The following is a 27,250-nucleotide window of genomic DNA, read 5'->3' on the forward strand; positions in this document are numbered from 1 at the left end:
GCAGTGGGTGGGGTTGGTAAGACTTTTCACCCCCACTTCTAATGCTGTCTTCCCCAGACACGGGAGCACAGGTCTTGGTCCCAAGCTGATCGGCAGAGAAGAGCAGGCGCGTGTGCTCACTCGTGGGTCGCCTTTGTTTCTCCTTCCGGCGCTCCTGCAGGTCGGCCGGGCATGGGTGGGGAGCGACGCGTGCTTTCCCAGCTGCATGTTTCTTGGGGTGCACCAAGAGCCGGGAGAGCAGGAGAGGACTCTCTGCCCCGTGGCCACGTTGGCAGGAAGATGACAGACCGCCAGGTGTGTGCCGGCCAGGGGAAGCCCAGCCTGTCCTTTTCCATTGAGGAAATCTTAAAGAAACCTTCTGCCAGCACCGCCGTAAGCAGTGAAACCAGGAACAGAAGTAACTACACTGAGAGACCTCCAGCCCTAAAAGCAGGGTCACCACTGGCCTTTGGTAAGTACCAGTGAAAACACTTAATGAAAATGCTCCTTTCTTTTTAACCCCTGAAGCTGTACCGTTTGATTATGTAGAATTTTTATTCTTGAGCTTTTGTAGGAATCTGGGATTTCCCTAATCAGGTACAAATCATTCATTATATGTACAGAAATAATCTTAAAAAATAATTGGCTTTCAACCTCGCAGTAGACTGGACTCTGCTGCCAGCCTTTGGTGGGATTTCGTACATTATGAAGCCCCAGTGTCATTGGAGAGGTGGGTATGCAACCTGAACAGTTATTGCAGGTAGCTCTCATCAGTAACAGTGAGAAGTGCTTGTAAACAAATACAACATCCTGGTGTTTCCCTTTAAAAAACTATACCCTTGTTATTAAAAAAAAAAAAAAAAAGAATCACCTGTCATAAGGAAGGACAGGCATTCAAACTCAGGAAGCTAGCCTAAAACTGCTGCAATTAATAAAGTTGCTGGAGTTTCACTTAGATCAAGAGCTGACTGTTGTCTGGAATTACAGCCAAACCTCATATCAGTACCATTTTCTGATAAATCCGACCACGCATCCTCAAGCAGGAGAAATTATCTGTAAGGGTAATGGTAGCTAAGGAGTGTTAGAAGTCAATTGCTGGAACAAGAAAAGAGAAAGCATTTGTGTTTAATCATTTCTCCTTATCATCATGGACACTAGGTCCTTTCATTAACTAAATAAAACCAGCTAGTAGAAAACTAGCATGACTTCGATCTTAGCAAACTAGCAAGTGCATTAGCCTTTTTGACTTCAGTTTCCTCAGTTTAGTTACTTTGGCCTTGAGTGAACTTTTACCCCCATAGATATTCTCTCTTTTTTTCCTTAAACAAAGACCAATGGCCAACATTTTCTGGATTTAGTATTTCTTCTTCTTTTTAATCTACATCTTCTATGAAAAGGAGAAGTTTTATGTATACAAACACATCCACTTAACTGAAAAATGACCTGTAGTTTTGACAGAAAATTTTCACTCACCTGTCACTCAACTGCTTTCAACAAAGCTTAATGCTACACTTTATTTTTTGTAACACAGAGAGATCCTTTCATGGATCAGGACCCCATTTCCCAGGACACTGGATGAACCACCCAGTAGTAAGGGAGAGAGTCTTTTTCCAAAAACCTGGCAGTCCAAGTAACCATTGCTTATTCGCATATTTTCAGCTCTTTTTATGTCCAAACTGGATACTGACCTGGACTGTAAAGAAAACAAGACCTAAATCGGAAGGAAACTACAGTAAAGTGAGCACCACACTCACTAGTGTAATGTTAGTCAGCAGTTGGGCTCGAGCCCAGTCCCACTAACGCTGCCTCTCAGCCATGCTTTGCACAAGATTTGCACTTTCTTGTTCACCTCTGACACAGGGTAACTTCACTCTGTACAAAGCTTGTTTCCTGACCATGGGGCAGAGCCAGCCCACAACACATCTCATAGCCATGGGAGCCCCAAGCACTGGGGCTGAGTACACAACCGCTGCCTTTGTGCCAGTACCTGCGGCTTTCATCGGAAACCTGTGTATGGGGAAGAGGGACAGCGTGCTGCTGAATTTTCACAGAACCATAGGATAACTGAGGTTGGATGGGACCTCTCGAGGTCATCTGGAAGTCCAGCCTGCTGCCTAAAGAAAGGGCAGCTTCAAAGATAGACGAGGTTGCTGAAGGCCATGGCTAGTGTTGCTTGGCTGTTTCACCACTGGTACTGTTGGACGACTGCAGCATTTAGAGGCTTCCTAAAGCTGCCAGTGCAGATCAGACCTGAACAACAGCAGACCCAGGCCACGTTTTAAATACAGTCCTGAAACAAGTGAGAGCTTGGTAGTTTGTAGGGGTGGACAAGGACATATCTAATGCTGGTGCAAGTGTAATGGGGCCCATGTGCCAAAGCAGCCCAGGTGCCAGGTTGCGAAGGGGGGGAAATGCTGGTGTGAGGTCTGTGGGACTGAGTTTTTGTGAGCTGAAAGTTCTTTCCAGAGGGCCCATGGCAGTCACTTTGTGCCACTGGATCCAAAGTGAGACAGATAACACCACTGAAAATTAAGTCAGTGCTGTTCGTAACATGGACCATAGAACTGTGTTTTAACAACATGAGACTATTCTCTGGGAACAGAGAAGTGTGGCAGAGACAGGACCTTTTTATATTAAGTCTGTTTCACGATCAATATGTTGAAGCCCTGTTTCACTGCGTGCCTCGGCTAAGCGTGCCGCTCCAAGCACAAGGTCTGACAAATCTGTATGCAGGACATGGTGGGTTCCTAGGATTGCATTACTGCACTGCCAGTACTGTCTCATCCCAAATTGCTCTACCTGAAAGTACAGTCAGTTTTTCACCTTGGAAGCAATGCAGGCAGAACAGCCAGGCCTTGCCTTTGACTTCACTTCATCACCTAGCCAGAGAGAGACTGTAGCTGTAGGAAGAGAATATAGCGACTCTTCTCTCCCCTGCTAGAAAGCAAGATTGGATTAATATCCTTAAGGCAATGTAAAATGTTAACTAATGAAAATAGTATGTACACATGAAGATTCACTTAACTGTCACTGGAGCTGGGAAAACAGGAAAGCTGTAAAGATATTCCAAAATATTGTTGCACATTGCTTTTGCAATTGATCAAGGATGTTTAAAAAAGAGAATGAAAATGAAGCTTTTTCACTGTTGGTTTCTTACTAACACCAAAGAGATACCTAAGCTTATTACCCTTTGCTTTCCCAGCAGAACTGCTGATTTTTGCAGATAAGGTTTATTTATTTCAGAAGTGCAATACCCTATGCTGTACATCTTGGGATAATTGCTGTATTTCATCAAAGTCATTCAACTCCATGCCATATAACACTGGCATTAAAAAAGTTGTGTAAATAGTCAGCCATATCTAATTTGGCTCAGTTCTGGCCAAGGTCAGTGAACTGAAATGAGCTAGGGAACTTGGAAATTCCAGGATGGGACACAAATCCAGCTGCTTTCCCAGAACAGTTCAGCAGCAGCAAAGAAGGAAGTACTACAGGTCAGGGCTGAGTTATATCTTATTATGGATTTTAAGAACATTTCCCACATCCCATACGGTATATATCTGAGCCAAGACATGATCCATATGAGAGCAAGAACTGGCACCACACACATACTCGTGGCTACCATAAGGTAAATACCCAGGCCAGAAATTATCATCCAGGTCATTTGCTGATCTAAGTAGTCTAGGTACCAAGATCCCACTTCTCCTGAAGTCTAAATCTAGCCATTAAGAGCTGAGGAGATGGGTAGGGCCAGAGGACCAGAAGATGCAGAATGTCAGAAATGAGGGACATCATAGACAAAGCTTACCCTGGAGTCCTTTCCCAAGAAAACCCAGGGGTGCTGGACCAGATGACTTCTGGAAGTTGCTTCTAAACTAAATTATTCTATGATTCTTGGACGAAAAAGATGTTGTGATGTACAGTGCCAACCTCTCATGGAAAGCTGGGGCAGGAATTTATCAAGTATGAGAAGGTCTCTGGGCCTGACTCCTAAGTTCACAGGTTTTTGTGAGTGTAATTCCAGTGGGACTTGGAATAAGGAGTATGCAGTCTTCCCAGGAATGTGTGATTTCCCAGTTGCAGTATTAGCCATTTGTGAGTTTACTGTACAAACGCAACTACTAGATGACCTGGAACTGCAGCTGTTGTTCTGAAGCCTACTGAAATTTTTGAATTTTTGAAAGACTCTTACCAAGTTAAAAAAGGAATAGTAAACAAGAAGGCATTTTAGTATTCAGTCTATGCTTTCCCTCTCTTCTTTTTGTCACAGTGCCTAGAAAGGGTAACCATGGCCTTTGCAACGGACACAAATAAACACCCAGCAAGTGCTGATCTCCTCTCTAGTGCCAACTCTTTCATTTTAAACAGAGAAGACTAGCAGGCCTATTACAGAAGAAATCCTTCTTCCGAAATCCCTGGGAACTTGATTTCAATGTGCTTGAAAGTACATCTGAAATAACTGTTCATTACTCCCCCAGTTTCTGCTAGTGAGGTTCCACCAACATGAGATCCTTTATCAAGTCAAGAAGAGCTTGGGATGAGGATGTTACATGTGGGAAATTAATAGTAAAAGCAGTAACAGATACAGTAGTTTTGTCATTTTGCCTCTGTTATGCCTCTGTTATGTTAAGGATATGCAAATTAATAGGAATACAACACACAAAATGTCAATATGGTGATTGTTTACTTCACGCTTAGCAACACTCCACCCAGCTTTATTGCAAAAGAGGAAACAGCTGAAGGAATATAACTGAACAGATACCACCTGGCCAATATCACCAATTCACCCCACCTATTACAAGGGAAAACAATCCACCTAAAAAAAAAAAGGTATAGAAGCAAGAGAAAAAAACCAGCACAATAAAAAGCTGCTTGCACTTCTCAGTGACAGACTCTTCCCTGTTCGCAGCCTTAGTAAGACCCTAAAATCATAAGCCTTATGCCTACAACAGGTCTGTCTCTCTCCAGTGATTACACAAAAAGGCTTAAATGGAACTTAGGCCATCTGAAATAACCTCCTGCTTCCAAAAAGAAATCTTACTATCTTGCCTGAAATTTCCCATCCTTTCCTACGCAATTGAAAGTCAAGCCAAAAAGACCGTTTTAAGCCACAACTCAAAGTCATTTCTGTGCATGACAGTAACAAATATCTCATGTTGTGCCAGGCTGAAATGTCATTGCCATCCCTGAAAAAAAAAGAAAAGAAAACTGCATTTGCTGGAGGAAATTCTACCCCATGCCAATTTGTAGGTATTTTTCAGAGCTCCCTGCTGGGGTCACATGAATATGCACCAAAATATACTGGCTGGCCTGAAGAGCTACCACTTCAGACAGTTTCCTTGCTTGTTCAGGACAACAAGCACCAGAGAAGGTTGCAATGTAAACAGGACTATACCTTGGGGCTCCTAACTCTCAGATATGTGCTTTAAACTCAGTATCACCTACCTTCAATCTTATCCTCCAGAAAACTTCCTTGATTTTTCCAGCCTCTCTTTAAGATTCATGTCACTCTAACTTGGTTCTTTGATCTCAGACAACAGATCCTCCCACTTCTTTTCGCCAGTTCACAGAGACATGGGTATTTTCCCATCTGCCTAGGACAGTCTTCCATTCCCTCCCTGTTTTCTCTTCTTCAGCCTATAATTATTCTGTCCACACTCATACATAAGTTGTGCTCATCACTGGGGTATGTGAGCACCTCAGAGAAAAATTCTGGGGAGGAAAGTTGTGTATGAAGAATGAAGACATGTGAAAAGTCTTCTATAATTTAGAAAATGCCAGTGCCATTCTTAGAAAACTTTAATCACTGCCCATAAAAGCACCTTGCTCAGGTACCCTTATGTTCTTCATTACTGTAGGATATAAGCACCATCAGTTCTTAACATATTAATTTTTGCAGCATCCCATCTAGCAAGGGAGTGCAACTAGTCCTTAATTTAGGGATGGGGGATTGAGATAGAAATCCTGGGCTAAGAACCTATGCCGACACAGATATCCTCTGAGTTCTTGAGCAAATCATTTAACCCCAGCTCCATGCTAGTGACCGCTCTCAGGTCTATCCTTCTCCTTTGTCCCGCAAATATTGTTCAAAACCTCACCTGTTTTCTCACCAGAAAACTCAAACCTAGTTGATCCTAAAGGAATTAAATGAGTCCTATTTTGCACAATATACCTCAAACACAGAGGTGGACCTCATACCACATTTTTAAGGTCAGCATGGCTGGACACATGCAATTGTGTTTAGAAGTTTACCCAAAGATTGGTGGTAATTTGAAAAGATAACATTAGAACAATCATCCTTTATTGACATGAGGCTTTGGCTAATTTCCAGAGCTCTTGTAACTGCATTTTCTTCATATTAGTGTCAGCCCTCTGTAAAATTCCTATTGTGTGGGCTTTTACTGAGGGCAGAATTGGGCACTTTGTCTCCAGATGTTATAATTACCATTGCTCCAAGGCTGGTTACAAATAGAACTTGTTATTTGTTCAGAAAATAAAACTCTGACAAGTCTAAAAAATTAGATGCTTTGCCAATGCTAGATACTGCACCAGAAGTAAAATATATGTTAAAAAATGGAGTTTCTTCCAGTACAACCTGCCGGGGTTCACACCTGCTGCTATTTAGATATGAGAGGGGAGAGGGGAATAGCCACAGGTGCTGCAAACCCCAGAGCCTAGATGTGGGTGACTGCTCAGGAGTGCAGTCCATTATTGCATTAAGATTTTAATGTTCTTTGGTGGTAATAGAAGACAAACCTGTGCTGTCACATTTACTTCAGGGTCATGCTAACCATGGAACCTAAATTCCCCAATGGGTCCATTATCCTTATGTGTTGTCTCTTACTCTGCCTTTCCAAGCAAAGAAATCCAGGCACGGAGGAAAACTAGATCAAATTCTAGGTTTGCCATCAAAGCAGCACACACCCAGTTATCTTGTCTCTGGAGAGTCAAGCCTGAGCCTTGATTGCATCTACCAAAGGCAGCACATAAAGCACTCAGAATTGGGGCTTATGGTGAGGCTTTAATGTAGAAAAGAGTGGGTAAGAGAATGGGAGTATTTGGTATACCTCTCTTGGGATGCTAACAGCCAGACAGCCCACTGCCTTGAACCACGAGGCTTCCCAGCACATTATAATTCAGTGCATGGCTTTGCAAGGTCCGCTTACCTTTATAAGGAAGCGTAAGGACTCATACTACATTCATGAGGGCAGAAAACTAATCTGAAAGATCTTTGCAGTGCCTCTGCTACAGGCAGAGATGATGGTGTACTAAGGCAACACCGTGGCAGAAGAAAGCTCGTGGCTTCTGTGACGAATTTCATCACCATTCAGGGTCAGGTGTCCTAGCATATGTCACCACTGGTTGCTGCTGAGGTTACCTTCAGCTCCCACTGAGATTGTTTATAACGCCCATGCTCAAATCTAAGCTAACCTTATGGCTGCACTTCATGAAAATGGGCCAATACGCACTTCTCTTATGTTTGTCCTGTCAACAAGAGCGTGCAGGTGATTTCATGAAGATGAGTTGGCTGTCAGTACCTTCCTAGATATCATCAGTGTCACCTGTCACAAAGGCAGATGGGAAATGTTGACAGACTGGGCAAAGGCTGCCTTTAGAATTATCCAATGCCTAAATCTGAGCAGCAGGCAGCCCAGATGTCGAAGAAAGGACAAATGGACCTGAATTGAGGAAGACACTGACCTTTAGCCTATTCTCTGGCCCATCTTCCTATAGGGTAGATGTACCTACAGGGACATTTAAGAAAGGACCAGATTTTTAAAAGCATTTGGCATCCAGCAAATTCCACGGTGATCTTGCTGACAGATTTTTAGAGCAGCTCCACATCTACTGTACTTCTGAGTTCTTCAGAAAAGGCAGCCACCTATTTGAATAATGACAGGGAAGCTGAGCTTTCTTGATCATTTGGTTGTGTCTCCTTACTTCTACAGTCCTTTTTTGAAAATCTCCCACAAGGACCATTCAAAGTTTTAAGGTGGAAGGAAGCAGAGAACAGGCTAGATTTTGGGGTTAAATTCACCAGGATCATGCTCCTGCAACGTGGAGTCATCTTGGCATTGATGCACAGCACAGAAGGATTAAGGCCGTTTTAAATATGATCAGGTTTGAATGGCAAAGTATCTAAACCACACCCATGCTTCTTTTTTTCACACAAACTGGAAGGTGCGCTGAATGACAGTTGCTTTATTCAAAGCCGTCTTGTGCTGTGTCCTTCACAGATCCCAGCAGCAGGAGTCGGTTAGACTGTGACTTACCTTCAGCCAAAATGCTTCTCCCTGCCACGTGTGCTACACCCATGGCCAGGGCAAAGAAAGTGCAGGCAGCTCACTGCAGGAGAACTACTGACAGCCCAGCTTCCCTCCTGGGTGAGGGCACAGGATGTGAACACCTGGAAGGCAAAAGAAAACACGAGGAAGAGGAAGATCAGCTATGCGATTTCCCAGTGGACCATCCACTTCATGGTGAGTGCCTCTATATCCAAACTTTCTTCCAGAGTACCCAAAAACACAGCTGTTATCTTACAATTACGTACATGGCAATACCTAGCAACAGACATCACAAATATTTCTACTGCTAAGCTCCTGGCTGAGTCACAGGGATGGTTCTTCAGTCTCGCCATCAAAAACATGGAGACCCACCCTTTGAGCTAAAGATCTAGCTCAGGCCTGCCAACCCTACCAATTTTAGTAATAGGGACTGTTTTGGGTGTTTATTGCCCTCCTCCTTGGGGTGGCAATCTACGGAGTTACCATGTTCGGCAGCCTTGCTCCCTGGGTTGTGCAACGCCCGTTTCCTGGTAAATGGGCGTTGCACAACGCAGGGAGCAAGGCTGCTGAACATGCTGAATCAGCTCGATGTGTTCTGTACACCTTGGACCCACCGTACAGGTGATGAAGAGGTCATCAGCATGCGCACAGGCAAACTGTTGATGTGCAAGAGGTCTGGCATGCAGGATGCGTCAGGCACAATTTTCAAGCCTGGCCATGTTGGTAGGTCTGCTAATTTCGTTAGTTGTGAGCACTTGTAAACAGCAGTCTATCTCTTAGCCAAAGCAAAGGACGATACAAATATACTTTGCCAATATGTTGCACAGCGACTTTAAGCTAAGCAGGATGCAGGGTACCTGAACAAGACAAGTTCCTAACAGACATACTGCAATTTATTAGTAGCATGTGACAAAAACTGCTTTAAGTTCTTTGAGTTTTAGGAAAGGTTAATACAGACTATCATACTACACACCAGAAAACAGTTTCTCAGTAGCAGCAGTAAGGTGTTTCCTGCATAGTTTGTTATTATTAACTCCTTTCTGAAAGAAAAAAAAAAGCAATTTCAATTAAGTCGTTTGAAGACTCCTAATAGGCTTGTGTGACCGCAGATGCAGGGTTACTCAGCTGGCTTCACTGAGATCCACACATCTTCCTCGGCCCATACTCTGCAAGTTGGCAGAGGAAACATTTCTTTCTGTGAAATACATTTGAAAGAAAAGCCTTATTCCTGCTGCTGCTGCTATGGTATACATGAGTCTTGTGACAAGCTGCTGTCACCTCCCCCTCCTGCATGAGACGTCATCTGTCTTGATGCAGAGAGAAACCTTGTAAGATAACTGCATATTTTAGCTTACCTCTGCCCTGTAAGCTGCACGCAGCTGATGGCAGCAGGGCAAAATCACGTTGCCTCCTTGCAGAAGAGCCAGGGCTATATGTATCCGACACTCGGAGTTGCCTGTGACTGCTAAAAAGGAGTACATTTCATGCGGGGGGGGAGTCCCCAGCCACAAGGATCACACTGGATCTGGGAGGTGGCTTTCCCAGGGTGACAGAGGAGGGAGGCGGCTGTCCCAACTCAGCACTTAGCCTCATTGACCAGCACAGTGGTCGGTACCAGCCTCATCAGCAAAGCAGGGGAGGAAAGCATGTAATTATCTGCACAAAACTGAGCCAAGCTAGGCAGGCCCTTTCAATGACAACTCATGTTTTAAAGGCATTTTAAACAAAATCCCTCTGTTCCCTGGTGGCAGTGGGGTTTTGAAACCAAGCAGAGGTTTAATGATCTGCCATTTTCTAGGCTACTGGTTCCCGCAGTTGCTGAGCCTGTGATAGAAGCTGACTGAAGGAGGGGGGAGGATCCTAAAACACTGGATTGGCATTTTCCCCGCGGTGCACAAACAATGATGTTTCAGAAACAGTTCACACTGTGTCATTCTTAGCAGAGAGCTGGAGGCCTGGGTTTAAAATCCTTTCCAGCATCATAAGCTTCAGCCTCCGTCTTCCACTTTACTTTAGGGGGGTAAGAGCTGGAGGCTCTTTTTCTCCTGCCTCTGGCTGTGGCTGGAGTCACCTTTCCCAGACGAGGTCAGCAACAGTGCCTGCAGGAGAGGTAGACTGCAGCATCCCTGGAAGCAGTCTGTAATCCTTGCAGCTCGAGCTGATAGCAAATTAAATTCTGTTTCCATGCCTATCAACTCTGCAGTGCTTCAGACAGACTTTTGCTGTAGTAGCTATAGGCCGGTTATGGGTCCTCTAACAAGGCAACCGGGCAGTGCTAAAAGCCCATAGCATATGCCATGGAGGTGTTCCCAGGACTTCCCTCACACCCACACCAAGGATGCCTACAAGGGCCCAGGGGAATGGCACCAACCTCTGCAGCAGGAGAGCTTTCTGATGTGAAAGATATCAGAAGTCCTTGGCTGGGCATTCCCTCACCTCTTTCTCACAGCCCGCCTCTATCTATATAAAACACCTGCATAATTTGTGAGGAAGAGCACTAGGCTCTGACTAAGCATATACATCTGTATAGTTGTCAAGGAGCGGAAGAAATCAAGCGTGCTATACAATCACCTTGCAGGTGGGAAGGCTGGGGTTTGTCTGGTGCTTTTTTGCATAGGAGGAGAAAGATGATGAGGAGGCTATGACAATATGACCTTCATGGGCAGGTGATCTGAGATAGCAGGAGCATCCTGACTGTGACCCTGAGTGTGAATTTGGAGCATATTTCCAGGAAACCCTGTAACACTGTAGTGTGCCTAAAAATTTGCTTTTCCCACGAAATGGCTTCTGCGACTAGGCGGTTTAGAAATGCACTGTCATTTAAACTAAATAGATTTATGCCCTTATCACAAACAATTTACAGGAAGCAATGCCTCTTGCACTTTGAACTTGGAGGCTGCGTTGTAAGCAAAAAAAGAGAAAAGCCCTCATATGCTAGAGACATGCTGACAGTGGCATTTAGTTTTGCTAAGCCCCCATTTGAATTTGGAAGCCTTTGTTCTGAATGTTGGGTGCTTTCACCTGCGGCCTTCTGCACGAAAAGCTCAGCAGAACTTTTTCAGAAAACCTGGTTCTTGGGAAGCAGCACTGATAAAATGCATTTTAGAAGGAGAGCATTCTGAGAGAGGCCTTACTTTGGAGCTGTGGGTACAGACTCTGCTTGGGCTAGCTCTCTGTGAAATGATTAATTGCTGCCATTCTGCTATGTGCAACCACCATCGCTGCCAGGGTCTTCAAAACTTAAGAACAAGCAGGGCAAGCTCTTGTGGCTGTCGGTCAGCATCACAGCAACATGCCATATAAATGCCCAAGTTAAATACTGAGCTCCTACTTTCCTTTTAATTCCTTCTCTGTGCTCTCTGTGACACCCTTGGGACTTAACCAGTTCAGGACAGCCGAGCACTAGAGCCTGAGAGAATTACATGTCCCCCTGCCTGCCTGACCTATGGCAGCTCCTGCTGGAGACTGCCACATACAAGATCCCAGCCTAGTTTGGATCCTCATGGGCAATTCTTTTGCAATGTCTTTTACACGTGCTGGGTCTGATTGTATACATTTGTGTGTGTGTGTGTGCGCCGTAACTATTTACATCCAAAGGCAGTGGATGAGTGTGCCCAGCATTGCACATGGCTAATGGTTCCAGTCCTCTGCTCCAGCGAGGGAGCAGTCAGTGCCTTGGAGAAGCCAGATAGCAGCATCACCTTAAGACACTGGAAGATGCCCGGTCTTGTGGGATTTCTTCTCTGGGCAATAATTCAAGTACAAGGTAGATCAGGCTTCAATAAATGGAGTTGGCTTCTAATTCCACCAGAAACTGGGGATTTCAGGCCATGAGAAAAACTAGATTATGCTATTTCCTGCAGCTCATGTCTTCATTATTCACTGTAGAGGAGGCTGCCATAATGAGTCAACATCACCCAAATATTTCCATAGCAGAAGTCCGCAGCACATCGCTGACTGAGAGCTCAGGGATCTTTTTATTAATCTAATTGTTTTATTATTATGATAGCATCTTTGATCCCAAAGCATATTGACAAATTCTGGTGGCAATTATCATAAAGACAACAGGAAATACAGGGATGATCTCAGTTCTGGAGAGCTTCCAGTACAAGTCATGTCCCCTCTGTACTGATGCCAGTTGCAGGCATCTTTAGCTTAGTGTTTATGTTTTCTCTGAAGCCATAAATTCATTTGTACTGTTCATTTGTGGACAATATGGTCAAATCCATGTACCCCTGTGAAACAGCATGGTTTATCTCTCACAGAACAGTCTTTTCCCCAATATGCTGACTTATCTTAATGCATTTATAAAACACCCAAGAGACAATGAAGCACTGTATAATCACAATCCCAGATAAATATCGGCTGCCCAGAATGCGCCAATGGGACTGCGAGAAAGGGCACAAGCATCCCATTGCGCTGCAGAACAAAAGGAAGCAATTCTAAATGAAAAGGAAAAGCAGGAGGAAAAAATAAATGCCTAAATATATAATTTGGCTGCCATTAGCTGTCTTACCAGTCTTCTGTTTATCAGCATGAATAGTTCCTGCAGCCCTGTGTCTCTGAAGTGCAGTATTCCTATATACATTTAGAAATGCAGCAGACCATTGACCTTGTTTTGGTGGGTTTACCTGAGGCATTGTTGAAGGCTGGTACTTTGTTTTTCTCCCTCTTTGAAGACTGACTGTTTATAATCACACCCTGGATATTAAATGAAAGGCATGAAACCTGAATCCTTTACTCCCACCCTTCAGAATCTGTTCACATAGAAGTCTCACTGATACAAGTAGGCACTGAAGAAAGCAAAGCTGTCAGCAGTTGGGGGACTATCATAAATTCTGTTTGTATTGTTTCTTCATGTTTTTGGCATTTTTTTAGTTAAAGCAAATGTTAGCATTCAATGCTTTCCTCAAGCAGCTCCTTCTTTCCTAGGAATTTTGGATCCAAAGGGTACATTACACAGGACCAAGAGGTTAATTTGTTCCTGCTTGTCAAATCTGTGTAATGTGACCAATTGTAAAGTTGATGGCACATCTTGATATAAGTTTATTTCAAAGGTCTTACAAGTACTTATTGCTTCTCCTAAATTGTCTGAGAACTTTTCATTACATCCCCAGGATTTGGTACTTTTAATTACTGTTCTTTGAAATTGAGGACAGGCCTTTTACCTACTGTATTAGCAAGTGCTTTATGCTGAAATGGGAGACAGCAGAGACTATATACCAAAATAATGATGGAAATATGCTTTCTTGGAAGGAGCACAGACTCTGAAGGAGGGATGTAAACAAGCATGCCTGATTGATTTCTAAAGGTTTGCAGGTACAAATAACCACAAAGAGCAGGAATAAAGTAGAAAACAGGCTGTCTGTGCAACCTGCAAGAAGCTCAGCTTTCTCCATGGGCAAATGGCTGATTTCTGACAAAGGTGGTTGACCAGAGAGTGTGGGGAGAGTGGTGGGGAACCTGTTTTCCTTGGTAAGAACTGTTTTTGGATTAGGCTGGCCACTGCTTTTAAGGTTAAGTTTGACAATGGCTGAATATTCACAGAAAGTACATTTCAAGCTTGAGATTTAGCTGAATGGGGCAACTACACATATACCTACCTCAAATCCACTTTGACCTGAAGGAGTTCATGAAGGTGCAGGCCATTTAGCCTAGGTACAGAACTGATATCAGGTGACAGAAACTAACACACACCCCTGTCAGTTGGGGTCCCTCAAACCATGGCCTGCATGCTTCTTCCTCCAGATATTTCGCTGACCACTGGCTGTGCCAGAGTTACACATAACACCATTTCAGGGCAGCAGCATTTGTAAACACCATCATCATTTTGCTGGCAGATGGGAAGGGTTAAATTCACCAGGGGCTCAGGTTGATGGTGAGCACCATCCTCCACAACGAACTGTCCACATGAATGGTTTCATACATACCATCTACTCCTTGCCAACTCCTCTGACAAGCAGACTAAGAAACTCCCCTGGCCACCGCCATACAGCCTGCTTAAACAGGCTTCTAGCCTGGTATTTTCATCATTCCTGCTCATGCTGCCTGAAGTCTGTACCTCTCTGCATTTCAGCCTTGCTGTCAGGTGATTAGGTACTGTACTCTGCACCAGGGTGGAAGCAACTCTCTGTCAAGGAGTTGTGGACTGAAGGGAGGAACTCAAGCCTTTAAAAGTTCAAGTCGTGCTGCTCTGTCTTAACTTTGGCAATGCCTGAACGGCCAGCAGCTGGATGCTAAATGCTGCGTTTTGCTAGCGGGAGGCTCTATCCGGAGCACGTTGTACCTACCCAATTAGGATCAGTCTCGCTGGCTATGCCAGTCCTTCTTAACAAAGGCTGAAAAAACACTTTAATAAAGATTAGCCACACTGCCATACTCCCACCTAAATATTGCAGCGCAAGCTCTTTTGAAAGCCGTGAGCCACCTCTTTAACTAGCAGAGGGACTGCCATGGGCACATCTCTGTACACAGACAAACACATTTTCTCCTGATGCCATCAGCACTCTATAATAACTCTTTGATAGAGTTGCAATTGGTTTTTTTGCTATGGGCTTGGCTGCCACAAGCAGAATGTCACCACAAGAGAACAATGTTCAGAAAAGCCATGAGAAGGAACCAGCTGTGAGACCCACATATCTGTAATTGGTTGAATTAAAAAGAAGAGAGAGAGGAACTTCTTTTAAAGAGGCTAAAAGGGAAAAACAGAACTTAACCAGACATAATGAGGCTCTTTTTCAACGCTCCTGAGTTTCTTTCTGAGAAACAAATAATGCAGTCAACTTTGTTACACAGAGAAAAATATATTTCTGAGGATATGTAGCTAAAGCCACTTGCTTGCTTATGTAACTGCTTTCTCTCTTCTTGTCAAAGAAGCAGCAAAATCTTTGGATCTGGTTATCGCATACTGTGAGAGGGTGTCTGTCCAGGAACGACAAAGAGGATTGCAGCAAGATAAACTGATCCCACCAGTTTTCATCACCTAGATTACATACTCCAAAGCAAATATGTGCCAGCACTGACTTCCAGCCCTTCTCTTGGGTTTTTAGTTCCTTATCCCTCCAGTGTATGCACCCTTCTAATGAGACCAAGTAGGCTTGATCCAGTCTTAGCCTGCCAATGGGCTAAGTGCAAAAGGGAGATGCAATTGCAGAGATCTCCCTGAGGCAGCATTTATCTAGCCGGTTCAGGTATGCAGGGCAGCTGAGAAACAGCAGTGCAAGGTGTACCATAGGCTATTTGCCTACTACAGACTATAGCCCAGAATGAATTTGCCCAAGTATGGCATTGCTGCAGCTGCACATCTTTTACTTAGCAAACTCAGGTACAAGCAATAGTTTTCAGTATTGATTTGCTCATACCTCTAATATCTTGTAACTGTGTTATACTGGATAGTGGAAGTAAGCCGTAATACACTAAGCTAAAACTGTGTAAATAAGCAATTGCAAATCAGACTCCTTGAGCTGTGCATAGTACTAAAGCCTTAAATTCCCTTACTCTTTAGGAAAGGAATGATGGGGGGGCTTCAGTCCATGTGTATACTTGGAGGCCAGAGATCCCATAATGAAATAAGTTGGGGGGGACCTCTGGAGACCATCTTGTCCAACCCCAACTCTAAGCAGGGCCAGTCTAAATCAGGTTGCTTAGGCCTTTGTCCAGTCAAGTTTAGAGTATCTCCAAGCACTGAGACTTTTCAACCTCTCCAGGCCCACGTCAGACTACCTTCATGGTGAAAACATTTTTTCCTATTATGTAATCAGAATTTTCCTTGCTGCAACTTGTACCCATTGATCTCATCCTTTCACTGAGCACCTTCAAGAAGAACCTCTATTTCTACAAAGTTCAAATGTTTCAACTTGCTCCAAGTCTGACCTAGTAATAAAACCAGATCTACAGAGGACAAATGGAGCCTGTTACTGAATTTAAAGGAGCTATACTGCTTCATCAGTGTGGAGAATCTGGCCCTTCCAATGTCAACAGTAAGGCAATGTATAGACAGCTGTATCTCTAAGCATCTGCAAATGCTGACATATTTAGCTGCCTGGTATTTTCAGGCTTGGTTTCAGCAGTCAGCTAACCTGCAAATGACTTTCCCAGAGCAGAAAAGCACACTTGAATATCCCCAGCTTTTACATAGAAAATAGCTCAGGAAACTCAGACAGAGTCTTATTTCCCCAGAGACTCTAGAGCCACGTTTGTAAAGCCAATGTTACACTTCCAACACTTTCTAGTCTTATATCCTCCGCCCACATTCTTTATTAGACTGTAATTCTGAATGCTGTTGTTTGCTATGGGATCTCTAAGCTAAGGTCCCAAGGCAAAGGGAAGTATCAAAGCTACAGTCAGAGAAAGTTTCGTCTTGCAAGAGAAAATGTTAACATAGAGTTCCAGATATTTTGTATTTTTTATATAGTTTTAAAAAAAAATAGAATGACTGATTACTTACAGAAAAAAATGCACTCTTCTAGATTTCTTACTGGCAAAAGCCTTGATTAGTTCACAGAAGTCTATTTTGTTAGCAATTTAATTTCATTTCCAGTTGAAATCAAAGCCTGTCCTTCAGTCTCTACTGGCCCATAGCTGACCTCATGTTATTGTATTTTGTTTAATCTGATGAGTTTCAGCTTTGAAAAATCTGGTTTCAGTAGGACTGACACTTCTGAGCACTGTGTAGGCCCTTCCCTTACGTAAGTGTCTCATCTGTAAAACAGTTCACCTTTCAAGAAGCAAAAATGTGGAGGATGTAAGAGTGAACTGATAGGGAGTTTCTTTTGCCCATCCCCAAGTTATCTGGGTCATTTTTGTACCAAAGAAGCTGATATGAGACACCAGAAACTCACAAGCCTATTCTCTCTGAAGCCATGCTCTCTAGTCCTGGACACTTCTTAGCTGCCAGTGGGACAGAATCCAGTAAGAGATTATCATCTGGCAGATCCATTCCCCATCCCATCTCCAGCACAGTTTAAAATACTGTGTGGTTCAAGGCAAGGGATCCAGCTCTCAGGTGCCATAAGATGTCTCAGCTCAACTAAAAGTTTCTTCCCAAACATACACCAGCTGCACACAGCCTTTGTCTTCTCATTCTCGTATATTCTTTGTAGGGTAGACTTTGCAGCTCCTTCTAGACTCATGATCTTCACTACTGAGTTTGTTCCACACCTCAGCCCTGTAGAGATGGTATTGCATTGCTTGTAACAGCTGATTTCTTGAGTCTATCATCTAGGTTGATTAATCCAATGAACTCTGTACCAAGTGTCCTGCCAGTACCCACAACTTCTTAAGCTGGTAGCCAAGGACAGATATCCACTTTACCATCTCTGTCTCTGGTATGTATCAACGTACTCTTTACAGAGAAGTCCTACAGCTAGCATGGTCTTATAATGTAAACCATTCCTTTCTAGCTCAGGTAGTAGTCTCTGGTTTGGGCACTAAAAGTCTTGCCTTAGCTTTGATTTTCCATTACGAAGAGGAGATGATAGCTGTCATCATATGTGCTTACAGGCAAGAACTAATGATTGCTGTTTGTATGGTGCCTGCTGCGATGAGGTCTGATCCAGCTGGTCTTTGGTATTCACTTCAATCCCATCATGGTCCAGTTCAGTCATCCCAATTCTGCAGAGTCCGGTTAATGTATGAGACAGAAGTGTTTATACTGCACTAAATCATTATTAGCTGTATTCTGACGGAATACTAAAATACACCTTTTTTTTATTATTATTCGATGTGACATCTTAGGTTTTAAAATGTAGACAGTTTCTTTCTTGCTTTGCACAGTCATGAAATTATATTTCAGTTCATTAATCCAATACTTTTTTTTAAAAAGTACATTGGGGGTTTTTTTGCTGATTCAGAAATCTTCCAGGAGGTAGGCAGTTTTGTCCTCTTTCTCCTGAAGGCTTTCTGATTGCTAGAAGGTACATAGACTGCCTGGGCATACAAAACCTGGCAGGATAAGAACCCTGCCAGCATGCCAGATGTTTATGTACAGTTGGGACCACAGGAAAAAGGAGGTGGTCACAGTTTGAGCTTGGATCTCTTGCTCCACTCTGGAAAAGCTGCAGGTAGACTGCAGCTTCTCCCATGTTTGTGGAGCCAGTCTTCTACCCTGGACAGAGGCAGGAGCTCAGCTCATTGTTCAGGGAGATGTACAGGACATCTCAGGGAGGCCTCAAATTTCTGAGACCATGACAAGGTCAGGGCAAACTTCACTTGTCAGGATCTGCTACATGATTTGCCCTGTGCTAGAGAAATATAAATACCATATATTGTAATGATACAAATACAGCAGAGAGATTCATTACTGTATGACAGAACATGATGTGCTTGACAAAATAGGAGCTTGGTACTTGGTACTCAATCTTACCTGTCTGCAGTATCTCCCAGAAGGATATGGAGGCCAGCCCCCAGAAAGAAGTGTGAGGTGAAAATCTTCCAGACAAGAGACACCATTATGAACTGTTAGCTCTATCATATCTACAGGGGACATAGTGTCCTGAGATTCATATTCTCAGCACTGATATTTCTCTTTTATTCCACATAGCAATAAATCCCCCTTACAGGCATCTTTTGGGAAAGTTCATGTAGATGCAACTTTGTAATCAGGGCTTCTTAGAAGAGGGTGCCCATTGTTATCTTCAGCATAAATGCACAAAAATATTTCTCATTTCAGATCTCTGCCCCAATAGTGCCAGCAAGATTCAATGTAAATAACATTTTTCTCCTGGGGCTGAAGCCAGCACTGCAGTCTAATGAGTAGTACTTTGATAGGCCGGTGAAAAGTTTAATGATATGGATTTAACTGTGTTGGACATCAGCTTTATTAGGCTGTTTCTGAGATATGGGAGTATTGACAGTGTTTATGATAAATGACACTCCTCAGTTATTCTTGCATGACTGGTTTCCTTTCAAAGTACCCAAAGGGTTTAGAAAAGATGAATATATTCACAATGGAATATATTCACTTACTGGTCCCCAGCTATCATGTCCTAGGCATCTTCCTACCAAGTGTATGGATAGAATTTTTTATTCCTTATTTTCTGTGTCAACAGAGTCATAATAAAGTTTTGATTACAGAATGAAAAATGTCATTTTCTGGTTGGCACAGAGCCCAATTTATATTGGTCAAGGCGTTTAGTTACCTTTTTCACTGCTTTAGCCCCCAAAAGGAAAAGTTTATGCTAATGGTGGAACAAAAGGGGAAAAAAAAGTACAAACTCTCTTTGAGGGACTAAGCTAACCTTCTCTGGTTAATTGTTCCCATTAGGAAGTGTATAGTTACATAATATGAATTGGTAGTTGTCATCAGACCATGGAAGACCAAAAGCAGTTGTTCAAAAAGGTCATTTTCTTGAGCAACATGGTGTCATTGCCAATTACTTCAGGTCATTGAGTAGCAAGCTCATCATAGTCACCAGTGATATTAGAATTTTTATGCTCCTATCAGGCTGCAGTTTTCCAAGCTCAGTAGAAAAAACCCTGTGACTCACAACGCTTAGGGCATGGCTTTTTGCGCTGGTCGTTCAATGTCAGCTGGAAGATACTCTATTTGTGCATCAGAGAGGATTCCAGCCTTGGGATGAGGCTGAACTCCACATTCTGCAGATCAGCTGCCTTAGAGCTCACTTCTGCTGCTCCTTTCTCCTCCTCCTTGCAAGACATCACCCCTTCAGCATCATTTCAGAGCAACCTAGACCTTATTCTAACTTACACCAAGTGGCATACAGAGTTCATGATCTAAATAAAATACCTTGGTGGAGGAGGGCATTTTCAAAACAGTGTAGGAGTGCTGAGGGAAGTCCTTAGTGTGGTCACACCACAGCAGGTGAAGGAATGGAGCAGTCTAAGAGTCCCCTTAGGAATTCACGGCACCCAAAGTTCCCCATATGCTGCTCCATGGGTTTTAAGGCCTTGTAGTTCTTAAAGTTAAGCTTGTTTAGAAAGCCCCCACACCACAACGGTGCAGTCAGGAGAATACCATGACTTTTCCTTGTAAGGTAACATTTCTAATGCCACCGTCACACTGCAGTGAAACTGCTGGCTATCCCTAAATACTGCTGAAGGAATGGTATGGGAAGAGAGCAGCGGTCAGTCAGTCTGGAATGGTTGACTTCCCTCCAGAGTGTTCACGCATTCTGGGTACTCTTTGATCTTGCTGGCATACAGGAGGAGAAAATTCATCAAAATCGATAGAGTGAATAATAGAATAAAATAATACCTCAGAGCTTGAGGAAAGCTTAGTAAGACCAGTATGACAGGAAAGGATAGGGCTGGAAAATTTATGAGCTGAAAGAAAGATGGTGATTCGTTACAGGCACGAGAACATCACCAAGACAAAATGGAGTATCTACTCTTTCATGCTGTTTACATTAAGGATTTCTTCACAAATAGTTAATAAGGGATTATAAATTAGCAACAGATGTGTGCATGTGACAGGAAAAAAAGGGATCAACGGTTGGTCCAATGCTAAAGGACTTTGACAACAAACCCATTGCAGGGCTAGTGTGGTTAAAATACACAGGGTTTTGTAGCTGTTGACATGCAGTGGATCCATGGAATTAGCACTGCAAATGGGCACTTTTGACTCACTCCTTGAATGATAAAGGAGTTCATTCATATTCACTGCTGGGTCAGGAGACAGTCACCTATGGTAAGTACATCTCTAGAAGGTGTTGGAGGTGCCATCCCAGCTGCATAGCAATTTACAGAAATTGCTGGATCTCTGAATCTTCTTGTGGCCCTGTGGCCTTTTCCTACAAAATGTGATACACCTTTCCTTGTTTGCACAGTTGAGAGGAAAGGGAAACGGAGAATCCGGACAACGTTCACAGCTGAGCAGCTCCAGGAACTGGAGAAGATTTTCCAAGTGACTCACTACCCGGATGTCCATATTCGCAATCAACTGGCAGCAAAGATAAACCTCCCAGAAGCCAGAGTTCAGGTACATTGTGTCTCCAAAAGGCTATGCTTACTGCACCAATTCTTTATTCAGAGTACATTCTTAATAGTTTATGCCTGGGTAACAACACTAATGAAATATGTGGCCTCTCTGTCACCTTACAGAGGGGTCAGTATCACTGTTCTCCTTTTACAAATAGGGGAAAAAGTATTTGTCACCGAGCTGGGACTAACCAAATGGGATTAATCAAAGGGTTAACAGGAGCACTAAGCATACTAAATGCATAGCAAATAGGAGTTACAGATGGTTATGAGCAACCTGTTGAACTCTGTAGCGACAGAGCAGCCATTTATGAAAATATTTATTAATCATTTATCAACCTTTTATAGACTAATGTTCATCTAGTACAAACTGTCACCCACATCCATCTTCTACAGGGTCTCAAAAAAAGTGAAAATAACTGCCCAAATGAAAATGCTTTCTTACTGTTCTGTATTTTGATATCACAGGCTATAAATGCCCTGGCTGTAATTTCAGTGCACGGAAACTAATCCAGTTCCCCCCAGCTGTAATGTAGTCTTGCTGACTGAGCTCAAAATTGACCCCAAATGTTTACTGCATATGAAATCTGCTACATTAAAATATACATACCACTGTGTATTGGAATTTGGTGTTGTTTACCAGGCACTGTTGTGATGATTTTTGCACGAGGCAGTTTCCATACTTGCCATAATGCTGGAGTCATCAGTGTAGTTCTATGCACATATCCCACTCTAACAATCAAAGTTCAACACAGAGCAGTTTATTGACTATGACATGCCTGGGACTATCGACTAACCATGATGATATTGCTTCATAGTTAGGTGACAGGGAGAATGGGAGCAGCATAGCAGTAATATGCCCATTAGCAATATCAGTGCACCCACAATGCATTTCCAATGGTATAAAGCACAAGCTGGGCTACTAGTCAGTGTTCCCAACAGAACAGCAAATCACATGAAAGAACAGGACAACCTTCTGTTTGAAAAATTATTTATAATCTGTAGCGGGGAAAATAAAACAGAGTTATCACGGGAAACATCAACCTGAGATGTACACAAAGGAAATAAAAAGCCCCTCGTGTATGAATTGCAGATGGCAAATTCCCAATTCAGACAGTGTTACACATGACACAGGAAATTCTGCGTTTGACCTCATCTTGGCTGATAAAGGGAAAACCGGCCACAGAACTAAAAATTAGTGGTAACTTACGTACAAGTTACAAGTTGTTACAATTTTGATTGATTGATTGCATTTGTCACACATAAACAAAACAAGAGTGCAGAGAATTCGTATATGCTCTTGGTACTTTGAAATAATAGTTTGACAAAGCTAAAAGCAGTATAAGTCAAATCACCTCAGAGAGATAATTTAACTGGGAAAAAAAAAGTGAGCAACCATTGGGTAACCAGGTAAAACATTTCATAACTGTGTAAAAGCTTGTGTCCTCCAATCAAGAAACAAAGGTATGATTGCTGTGAAACAGTTTAAGTGGATACATAGAATTATATCCCTGCATGTGTACATGCCTACATGCAACACAAAACGAAGAATGCTGGATAAGTAAACATTAGAAACAAGAAATTATAAAAAATGAATAAGCAAAGCAGAGGGATACAGGCCAAAGCTTTCGTCAGAAGAACTAAGGATCATCAGAAATTCAATAAAAGTCCATTAAGAATTAAAAAAAAAAGTGAACAATTATATTGATCTGTTACTTTATAGAAACAGTGGGACTGTCAAGGATAATGCAGAAATGGCAAAGATGTTCAGTCATAATTTCCGCTCTATCCTTGGAAATATGTCGGGTAAGGTGGTAGTATAACACAATGATGATGAAACACTTTCCATAAGGACAATATGTTGAACAGCAGCTGCTACAGACAGATATTTTTAAATCCAGACATCTAGGTGACTTACCTCCAGTAGTTCTTAAAAAACTGCTTGAGAAGCACTTTGGGTCATCAGTGTTGATATTTAATCAGTCCTGGAGCACAAGAGACATTCCAGGGGCCTTGAAGGAATCTAATGTTGTGTCAGTATTTAAAGAGTAAACAGGACAACCAGATAATGACTGGCCTGTCAGCCAAACATTGATTTTTGGCAAAACAGTGATAAAGTCAATATGAGTCTCTGTTAATGAAGAATTAAAGAAAGGGTAATATATATAATGCTTATCAACACTGTTTTATGGAAAATAGATGTCAAACATCTTTTTACGATGAGATTATTGGTGACAGTTTTAAACTGAAAGAGGGTAGATTTAGATTGGATATAAGGAAGAAATTCTTTATGATGAGGGTGGCAAGACACTGGCACAGGTTGCACAGGGAAGTTGTGGATGTCCCATCATTGGAAGTGTTCAAAGTCAGGCTGGACAGGGTTTTGAGCAACCTGATCTAGTGAAAGATGTCCCTGCCCAAAGCACAGGGGTTGGACTAGATAATCTTTAAAAGGTCCCTTCCAGCCCAAACCAGTCTATGGTTCTGTGGTTCTATGATTCTATGATTCTATGTATTTGGTTGATAAAGGTAATAACATTGATGGCATGTCACTGTAAGGACCTTGCCTTGGTCCTACACCCTGCTTGGATTAAGAAAACAGAGCAGATCAAATGGCATGTGCTAGTAGACAAAACGCTAGGTCTGCAACAGGTGTCTGATTGCAAATGAGGACATTTCAAAGGTGGTCCCGCATAAGAACCATTTACTGACACAAAGGTGAATTTGAACTACATAATCAGTAAAATCTTTCATGATAGTGCTATGAAATGGTAAGAAGATTAGGAGACTGGAAAATAATGAAAAGGCTGACGCTTTAGTACAGCAAGCTCTGGATCATTGGTCATGTGTCTGCAAGAGAACTACAAATGGACAATCTTACAGAGCAACAAATGGAGGCCATTCCTACAACATGGGGCACACCACCCTCCCTCTGCACTCTGTTTTAGTCCTTGTTTCCTTGGACAACCTGCTGATAACTGAGAGGGCAAACGAGTCTTTTGTGAAATCTCAGGCAGGATTAAGGAGGCACTTGTTGCTGGCTTTAGCACTGGTGTGACTTCTGTGAACACACATGGGAATATTATGCTCTGTCTCAGTGCCATAGCTCAGGAACACTGGAAAAATGAAAGTTAGTAGCGTGAAGAGAATAAATTATATCAGTAGCTTGGTATCTGTGGTAGACAGAGTATGGAGAAATAGGTTTAAATCCCAATGAAAGAAATTCAGGGTGGGCATTGAGAAATCTTTTTAGGGGTAAAGGTGTTGGAGAGCTGTTTGGGCAAAAAAGAGCAGTTTGCTCTGTGAACACATCTTTGCCTTTATTAAAAAAAAAATATCCCTGAAGTGAGGACTTTATCCCATGTGCAGACTTTGGAAGGAGCACTTCAGAGGTTGAATTTTTGTTTCAGTCCCCCCTCTGCCCTCAATCACTTTGTCGGTGTTAAAGAAGAGTAATTTTTATGGTGTTGTTTCACCATATAATGCCTGCATGGTAGAAAGGGAATGGAGCAGTTCATACAGACTAAGCAGTTCTCAAACAAATGCAAACCCAGATAAACAAAACTGTCCTTTCAGTAACCTCAGATACTGCTAACTATCAACAATATAGTAGAGGGCTCCTGACATTCCCATTACTTCCTGGGCAAGAGATGCAGAAATAACTGAGCTGCTCATTATTTGGTTTAAAATACATGCATATTTACATCCAGTAACATCCCGTTTCGATCACTAACACCTTGCGTTCATGTGAACCACTTGCTTACATTCGAACAGCAAGTTCGTAAGCCAGCTAGAAACTACAACGGAAGGGGGATTCAACTTTTCACAGTAATGCAGCAAGATGCACTACTGTGGCTGCACAATAAATACTTGTGTGCCTCAGCCAGAAGCCAGACTGGTCAAATCAGCTGATAGATGAAAGAAACTCCCCTGAGAAAACTAGTTGTCTGTTTTCCAGTGCAAAAGAGATGGCAGAAAACATACTCAGACTGCTGAGTGATTTAGAAGGTTTCATCCCCTTGGGTCTTTTGCTTAGGTCCCTTATGTGAATTTCAAAATGTTACCAGCTAAATATAGGAAGAACTCTGTTACTACAACTCCACTGGTGACACATTTTTATTGCAGCCCAGCAAAACATCTAGGTAGGTCTTTTCCCAGTTTATTCACTTGGGAACAGGGTGAAAGAGCCCTGTTATGCAACAAATCACACCTCCTAGGGAAAACAGAATGCCATGTGCCTTGACTGCTGCAAAGCTTTGACCATGAAAGGATCTGCTTTCCCAGGAGAGCCCTGGAAGACCTCCTGCACCCTGTGACATTGTCTTTCCTTGAACAGGGAGATCCTAGCTCTTCTGTGAGCTGCAAGAGAAAAGAGGCTGTCATGATAGCCCAGATATCCCACATGGTATGCAAAGTGTGAAAGGTGCTATGTCGAACCCAATGTTTTCCTTTAGATTCAGCCCCTGGTTCTGCTGAGCTGGAGGTCAATGTTTTCTGATGCTCACTTAGAGAGTAGGGAAAGTAGTTGGATGTGAGCAGTTCCTCCTTCATCTCCTGTTCATTTCTGTGCCTTTTCTTTCTTGCCTGTATCCAGATCTGGTTCCAGAACCAGCGAGCAAAGTGGAGGAAACATGAAAAATTTGGCAACTTTGGTGGCCTTCAGCATCTGACAGAAGTTGATTTCATTCCTGCTCCCAAGTCAGATATCACAGTGAGTATCGGAGGCTATGTATAAAGCCACTGAGGGAGAGATAGCTATCCTTCACCAGGTCGCCTCTTCACATGGGAATATCCCAGAGAAGGAGGACTGGGAAAGACAAAAATGGCAATATGATGAAGAGAAATCCCAGCAAATATGGTCAAATAACACATTTCTTCATGAAATTAAACCTGTTTTGTAAATAGGCCATGAGGTGTCTCCTGCACGATGATCCTTCCCCATTTTACTTCTAAATCACTTCCCTGTAAATCATACTTTGATTCAAAATATCTTTACCATCACAAATTTTCTGAACAGAAAGAAATATGACATTTGCAGCCACAAAGCCACGTTTCTTTATAGACAGTATCTCTTTACAACGTCCAGCCTTGTTAGGCTGACCAGCGCTTTTTGCCCTTGACCTATGTCCTTGCCAAGTCCAGGACAGTTAATATTATCTAGGCTGGCACACAGGCTGTTTCCCTGTCAGGAGTTTTTCCATGGCTAGAACAAAGGGTATTTTGCCTTGCTCCCTGGGTGACAGCACACCACTGGGTTTTAGGGGGGTCTATTCTTCTAAACTTTTATTCTTAATTACTGAGCACCAGGGAGACAAATAAGGTTGATCGTAAATTGTATCTAACTAAAAGTCTGTATTGATTCACCTGAGACTGCATTTTTATTCTTGAAAGGCTCCTAGCTTGATGCCAAGAAAGCTCGCTGCTACCATCCCTGCCGTGGGATACTACTCACCGCTGCAAGGGCAGCTGACAACTGCCTGGCTGCCCAGCACGCTCTCCTTCATCCCCCACCGCTTGGAGCTGCTGCCCTTCCCAAAACCGTACTTGTTCTTCAATGTCCTCCCCCCTTATGGCACGCCGCTACCCCACAAGTTGGAAAGGAGCAGTATCTGCGCCAGCTCCACATAGAGGAGGATCTGGGGGAGTGGGGGACTTTGGGGGCATGCTTTTCTCACCCATGACCATTTTGGGGGCGTGCGGTTCCTCTCCTTGAACAAGCCTGCCGGGACGATGGGTGGCCTGTGGTGCAGGGTCGGCTTGCTGCAGGAGTGCCACCACGAGTCGCCACAGCCTAGCGAACGTGGGCGAGAGCCACCATGGACCAGGAAAGAACTCCCCATCTGCCTGAGGAGCAGCATGCTCTGTAGAAACTCAGCCGCTCAACTGAGAGCCTCTCCCTGGGGGGACAGTGCACCGAGCAGCCCTGCAAAAGGACTGGGGTTTTACTCAGCCCTGAGACAATGCTGGATGACCCTATTGCACCAGTGGCTTGGGGCAGGCAAGATGCCTGCGACGAGGTGTGCATAGCCCCAGGGTCCAGCCAAAAGGGCTTT

The 27,250-nt window shown here is 43.2% G+C and overlaps 1 protein-coding gene across 1 annotated transcript; it reads left to right on the top strand.

The window, feature by feature from the left end:
- Positions 1–279: 279 nt before the first annotated feature.
- Positions 280–26,825, top strand: ISX (intestine specific homeobox). Its single transcript, XM_050900058.1, has 5 exons — positions 280–451; positions 8,214–8,456; positions 21,047–21,198; positions 25,792–25,908; positions 26,589–26,825. The coding sequence occupies exons 1-5, from the start codon at positions 280–282 to the stop codon at positions 26,823–26,825; spliced, it is 921 nt and encodes a 306-aa protein (XP_050756015.1).
- Positions 26,826–27,250: the final 425 nt, after the last annotated feature.

This window comes from Gymnogyps californianus, chromosome 1, assembly GCF_018139145.2.
Source record: "Gymnogyps californianus isolate 813 chromosome 1, ASM1813914v2, whole genome shotgun sequence".
Lineage (NCBI taxonomy): Eukaryota > Metazoa > Chordata > Aves > Accipitriformes > Cathartidae > Gymnogyps > Gymnogyps californianus.